A 7111-nucleotide genomic window follows, 5' to 3' on the forward strand; every position below is an offset into this window, starting at 1 on the left:
AAAGGTTTCTAAAGGAGAAAAGCAAACTTTTCCGAAGTGTTCAGGAAAACTTCTATCCCGAGAAAGCACTTAACCCGTTTCCCTGGAGCGCATTTTGCGGAGTCGACTTAGGAAAGGCTGCGCGTCGGGTTTTGTCGGGGACCTGGGCGGCCGTGGAGGCTGCAGCGACGGGACCCCCGGCGCTCGGCTGGGCGGGCGCGGAGGTCGGGACTGGCCCCGGAGTGGCCCGCAGCCGTCACTGGACAGCAGGCGAGCAGGTGGCCGCCTGGCAGCCCGCGGGCGGGTGGGCTGACTGGGGCCACTCCCCGGGGCCGCCCTCCTCCACCCAGGTCACCGCCCCCTGCTTCCCGGCCCCGCCGCCCGAGCGCGGTGGGAAGTGTGTCAAGGGGCGGGGGAGGAAAAACGTTCTCAGGAAATATTGAAAAACGTCCCACTTGGCAGCGAGCGCGCGGGAAGTTGGGCGCGCGAGTTCCGGGTTTCCCGCCGCGGCCGGAGGGGCCGGTGAGCGCGGCCTGATCGTCCCGGTCCCCGCGCCCGCTCCTGTCCCCGCGTCCCGCCGCCGCGCGCTGGGGTCCGAAGGCGCTGGGATCAGGAGCCCGCAGCCGCGTAGGCCAGGACCGCGCGGTGGAACCGGGTCCCTGTGGGCTGGGGACTCGCCTCGGCGACCAGGCCGCCCTGCACGGCTCTGCCTGGGTCACAACTTGCTGAGTCCCTCCCCGAGCAGCTGTAACTCTAAACTGGTCGAGTGAGGCCTATTTTTATTCAGAAACCGGCGACCCGGGGCTCCTGAGGAGATCGCTCAGATGGAGGGCCAGCCCTGCTCTGCAAGGTTTCTCGCAGATTGGTGGGAAAGGGAAGTCTTGTCCTGATATCCTTTCTTGGAGAGCTCAGTGTCCTATTGCCAAGTCCTGAGAAGGGGGATTGGGTTGCAGTGAACCTTTCTGATGTGACTGTTGCCTGGGCTTGGGATGCTGTACCTGAACCCCGCTGATTGGCCAGGAAGCAGCTGTCTTGAGGTCACCAAGCTTTAGCCTGCCCCATCTGTGGCCTGGCCCAGATCCTGCAGGAATTGCCCCAAGAGCTCCTGGGAAAAGGCTTGTAGTGGTGCAGAGATGGATGTAGAAGCCAAGTACCGCATGGCCTCCTTGTACGTGGGTGACCTGCATGTAGATGTCACCGAGGACCTATTGTTCAGGAAGTTCAGTACAGTGGGCCCTGTGCTGTCCATCCGCATCTGCAGGGACGCGGTCACCCGCCTCTCTCTGGGCTATGCTTACGTGAACTTCCTGCAGCTGGCCGATGCCCAGAAGGCCCTAGACACCATGAACTTTGACACGATAAAAGGCAAATCCATCCGTCTCATGTGGTCTCAAAGGGATGCCCACCTAAGGAAATCTGGAGTTGGGAATGTGTTCATCAAAAACCTGGACAAATCCATAGATAACAAGACGCTGCACGAACATTTTTCAGCTTTTGGAAAGATCCTTTCCTCCAAGGTGATGAGTGACGACCAAGGCTCCAAGGGTTACGGCTTTGTGCACTTTCAGAACCAGAGTGCGGCAGAGAAGGCCATCCAGGAGATGAACGGGAAGCTGCTCAAAGACTGCAGGGTGTTTGTTGGCAGATTCAAAAACCGCAAGGATCGCGAGGCTGAGCTCAGAAGCAAAGCCTCCAGCGAATTCACCAACGTTTACATCAAAAACTTTGGGGATGACATGGATGATGAGCGACTGAAGGAGGTTTTCAGCAAGTATGGCCACCCCTTGAGTGTGAAGGTGATGACAGATGCCAGCGGGAAATCCAAAGGCTTCGGCTTTGTGAGCTTCGAGAGCCACCAGGCTGCCCAAAAGGCAGTTGAAGAAATGAATGGAAAGGACATAAACGGGCAGCCGATTTTTGTGGGCAGGGCACAAAAGAAAGGAGAGAGACAGGCCGAGCTAAAGGAAATGTTTGAGCAGAAGAAAAAGGAAAGAATCCGTGGACGCCAGGGGGTAAAACTGTACATTAAGAATCTAGACGATACCATCGATGATGAGAAACTACGAAAGGAGTTTTCTTCTTTTGGATCCATTAACAGAGTGAAGGTAATGCAGGAGGAAGGGCAGAGCAAGGGGTTCGGCCTGATCTGCTTCTCCTCCTCCGAGGAGGCCCTCGCAGCCATGGCTGAGATGAATGGCCGTATCTTGGGCTCCAAAGCCCTGAACATTGCCCTGGCCCAGAAGCATAACTGACCTCGCCAGCTAGCATGTATAGCAGGTGGCGGAACCATAGCGATCTCTGCCTGAATTGCCTTCAGTGAACTTCAGAGCCCATTGATGGCTGCTTAAGTTATTAGTAAATTTTATGATAAAAATTTAGATCTTTTTTAACACAAAAACATTTTTTTAAAACTTTGTGAAGAAACTAAATGAATCTCTGAAACTTGGTTCATTTTACAGAGGCACAGCTTTTCACTTTAAAAATGCGGATTCTTTTTTTTTTTTTTTTTTTTTTTTTTTTTAATTTTGATGTAGTGGTCAGAGCAATAAATGTGGTTAGATAGATCTTAATGCTATTTTGAACCAGCTAAAGTAATTGTGAGTTTATTGCATATTTTCTATTTTACTTGAATGATATGATTAGCTTTAATTTCTTCTGTGAAAATATGTTCAAAGTAAGGATTACAGAGTAATTTATTTTTTACCAATGAATTTTGTAATTTTTTTAACAAAATTGTTTTTGAGAAATCAAAAGTTTAGAAATTAGTAGTCCCCATTCAGTTAAGTGTCTAATTTCATTTTGAGTTAATGTTTTAAGTATCAGGGAGTAGCTGAATTTCTTTTAAATTTGTATAGGGACATGGTTGTTTTTGTAATGGTTTAGAATTATGCAAGTTTTTAAAGTTGGCTACAAACTGGCTTTGTAAGCTATTTTGTTACTTTTTCTGTTGGTTTACTATAAACCAGTCCTTTATAGTTTTGTAAATTGTTGCTTGCATAGTAAAACTTTATACATTCCTTAAATTATAGTATCAGTTCAGGTGACCCAAAGATGGGCTGATTTTAAATTACTTTAGGCCTATGCAGCTCAATGTTATACCATAAGTTTTTGTCACATACCAATAGTATGAAATGCATATGTATAGAACATAGAAAATATGTTTAAAATCTATGTTTAAATCTCTGTTTTAGAGTGATCCATGTTACTGATGCTCTCTCAGGGTTCCAAACAGTAAGTTCCTTTGTTTTTATAAATGTACACCTCCTTTTATTAGACTGTGAGATGTTGCCCATTAATATTCACTTCCAGCCTTGATTGATCAGAAATTCACTAATTGAAGTTATATTGCTTGGACTGTTTTCTAGAATAAGTTTTATATTAGTCTCATTCCCAAATATTTTCCTTCCTTTCTTTCAATCAAATTACTCAGCTTCTTTTTACACTTTTTAAAAAGGCATTTAGTAATTGGCTTTTTATTATGTGCTGCTTCAACTCCATTTGGAAAAAGCAGCAAGAGTTATTTATTTACATTTAAATAATTTCTTTAAAAATTCTTATGTTGTACAGGGCTGTAATCTCAGCTGCAGGAGGCTGAGGCAGGAGGATTGCAAGTTCAAAGCCAGTTTGAGCAAAAGCAAGGCGCTAAGCAACTCAGTGAGACTCTGTCTCTAAATAAAATACAAAAGAGGGTTGGTGATGTGGCTTAGTGGTCAAATGTCCCTGAGTTCAATCCCCGGTATCAAAAACAAAACAAAACAAAAAAATTCTGATTTGCTCATACCAAAGATACCTAGAAAATGATTTTTTTTTTTGTTATTGTTGTTTTCATTTTTTTTGGCTTTATTTCCTTTAACCTTATATTCAAATATTTTGTTTCATATTTTACTAGTACAGAAGTAATATTAAAATAGTTTTCTTTGGCAATATTTTGACTATGAATGAATGAGAAATATACATATATATGCACATATATAAATACATTAATTGCACATTTTCTAAATTAAAAAATCTAATTCAATGAAAAAAAATCATGGACAATGAAAAAATGAAGAGTAATATGTAAAGTATTATGATAACAGATCAGATATATTAAAATTTGGTGCATATTCTCCACACTTTTTTCTATATGTGTACACGTAGACAATTTGAGAAATGTAGAATTATATGAATTTTTGTTTTAAGTTACTTTTAAAATTTGACTATATGCTATGGTCAACTTTCATGTTCACAAATAACCATTTCAATATAATTTTAATGACTATAATTGTAATGACTTTTATGTTTGGTCAATGATTATTTCATAATGCAACTAATTTCTTGTTGATAAACACATGGTGCTAGGTTATATTTTCCTTTTCTCCTCTTTTCCTTTATCATAAACAACTTTAGGATAAACATACTTGCAAAGTTATTATGCAAATATATCTACTTATTTTCTTAAGAAAATGAATAGGATTAGAATTAAGAATTAAAAGAGCAAGCAACTTAAAAGTGATTTTGTAAATATTGTCCAGAAAAATTGTGCCACTTACATTAATTTATCAAACTAGAGAAGTGCCCATTCCATGTACTCCAAGGAACAAGGGATTTTGTGGCCAATTCGACATGATATGTAAAACAGAATACTTCTATGTTGCTTTGTTTGACTATATTTTCATACTGATTAATTACCTATTTCATGATTTTAGACTATTTTCTTATTGGGGTGTTTTTTATTTACATGGATGTGTGAAATTTCTTTGCATTTTAATTTATTTTAAATCCGGTCCAAATATGCTCTCTTTGTTTATAGTTTTGATAGTTCAAAAGTTAAATTTTAACCTCAAAATTTTCAATTTTTAGATGTCTATGACATCATGCTTCAAAACATTTTGAACATCTGAAATATACAAATATAAATATATAAAACCCATATATATATTATATATTATATATACACATACATACAGTTTGTCTCTATTGTCTTTTATTACTTTCACACACTTTCATATTCTCAATACTTTCTTACAAAATCTTTTGTCTATAAAGTATTTTGCATAAAAAGTACACCAAATTTTTTGGATGTGTCTGATTATTCCAAGTTCATGGCATGTGTTTTTAGTAAATATTGATCTAATTTAAGAATTTATGTTAAACTTATGTGAAACTAATTCACTGGCTCTCACACTGATGTGTGGAAAGCATTTTTACCTCAGAAGTGAAGAGTTCTTAAGGAAAGGTGCCAGGCAACAGGAAGTGCAGAGGGTGTGTCAGGCCTTGACATCCCTTTCTGGATAATCCAGTCTATAAAAATGTTCAAATATTTGAAAAACATTTGATGATGCTTTTACACAGATTATCAAGATACCAGGAAACTGAATTCTTCTGTCCTCTGCGCACAAGAAATTGATAGTATTTATCCAGATGTCTAGGTAAATTGTAGCTACAGCTTAATGGCACCATAAAATACCATCTTAGTAAAGTTGTCTTATTTCTAGGTTTCACCATTAGAAATGACTGTCACCTTACCAAAATATATAACCCTATGGATTTCCTTGACTAATGTATTTAAATTTTATTCATTTCGTTTTTGTTTATGTGTGTGTCCAAGTCATCCTAGCTGATAATAGAAGTTCATTCTTAAAGAAAATGAAATGTTTTGTTCCCAAGTGCCTTGATGAATAAATAGAACCTCCAATTTGTGATAATGATTCCAGTAAAGGTAACTTACATAGCAATGTCTTGAGCCACTGCGTCCAGTTTTGCCTCCTACTACACATTGCCAACTCTGTTGTGTAGATGCCTGTTTGCATGTTACAACTGACTCATTATATATGTGCCTTTTAACCTTTCATTTTTTTAACTTTTTAAGTAAAAATTGGTGGTTAAGAATACAGTTTTTGTAGTGGTATAATATCGACATTTTAATGTTTTTAATATTTTTTATACCCATGGAGAAAATATTCAATAAAATTTAACATTTAAAAAATGAAGACATGTCTGAAAATGATTTTGACCGATTTCATTAATACTTCTACTTTTCTAAAAATTTATTACTCTTAAGAATAAATTGAAAACTACTTTTTAAATGAAGACCCTCATATTCTTGTGGTTTAAAAGAATAATACCTATGTAAACTAGCATTGATTTTTTAACTTATAAGAAAATACTAGTTTGAATCAAGTTTTTATTAGGAATAATTGACTATTTTAAAGACACTTATAAGTTTTTAGTTTATTTTGTCAGTACCAAAATGAAATACATGAGACCAACTACCTTGTAAATAAAGATGGTCTATTTTGGTTCACAGTATGGATGAACCTGTTTTTGGCAGAGTCCCAAGGTGGTACAGTGCAACACATGGCAAGAGATCAGAAGCACATGTGTGTGACCACTCTAGTTTCTCTTCTTATAACGCCACCAATATTCAATCATGGGATTTGCACTCAGATGACTTTATCTAATCTAATTACTCTGCTTAAGTTGCCATGCTTTTAATACCTCAAAATGGGAGATAAATTTTGACACATGAACCTTTGGGACACACTAAGCCATGTCTAAAACATAATAATTATTAAAGTAAAATTCACCTGACATGTTGAGTATTTAGAATTTATTTATTTCTATTATATTTGAAAATGTGCCTTATGGTGTCATATTTTTAAAAATGGGTAAAAAGAGAGAGAGAAAAAAAATTTTAAGGTTACATTTTTTAAAATAAAACAAATCAAATACCTTCAGGATACTTTTAACTTCAAGTAATAGATCTCAAATTAGTAAAGGAAATTTTACCTAAGAGTTCTGTCATCTCCAGACCTGTTGATTGGAGTTTCTGCATCTCTTCTGTGGCTAAATTCTGAGTTACAAATGCACTTGGATTTGTTAAGGTCAAATTATTTTGAAAATTTCCTCAGAAGATATAATTTATGGGGGAAAATTATGGGCATGTGTTATCTCAGAGTTTAGAGTGCTCTTTAACTAATTAAAAGTTCTTTTAAGGGAATGAGGTTAATTCATCGTATAGGATAAGTAATTTCTACTATAGAAGAGAAATGCCTAGCTCCTAAGAGATATTGGCTTTGTAGAGAATAATATCAGATTTTGTTCACCTATTTATGTTATTCCACTTAGATATTACAGAAGTTCCCATTGT

General features: G+C 38.2%; 1 protein-coding gene across 1 annotated transcript; it reads left to right on the forward strand.

Annotated features, from left to right (window-relative positions):
- The first annotated feature begins 503 nt into the window (after positions 1-503).
- On the forward strand, positions 504-2489 carry Pabpc4l (poly(A) binding protein cytoplasmic 4 like). Its single transcript, XM_076864256.2, has one exon. It carries the CDS (start codon positions 1113-1115, stop codon positions 2229-2231), a length of 1119 nt encoding a protein of 372 aa, XP_076720371.1. The 5' UTR covers positions 504-1112; the 3' UTR covers positions 2232-2489.
- Positions 2490-7111: the final 4622 nt, after the last annotated feature.

This window comes from Callospermophilus lateralis, chromosome 8 (genome assembly GCF_048772815.1).
Source record: "Callospermophilus lateralis isolate mCalLat2 chromosome 8, mCalLat2.hap1, whole genome shotgun sequence".
Taxonomy (NCBI): domain Eukaryota; kingdom Metazoa; phylum Chordata; class Mammalia; order Rodentia; family Sciuridae; genus Callospermophilus; species Callospermophilus lateralis.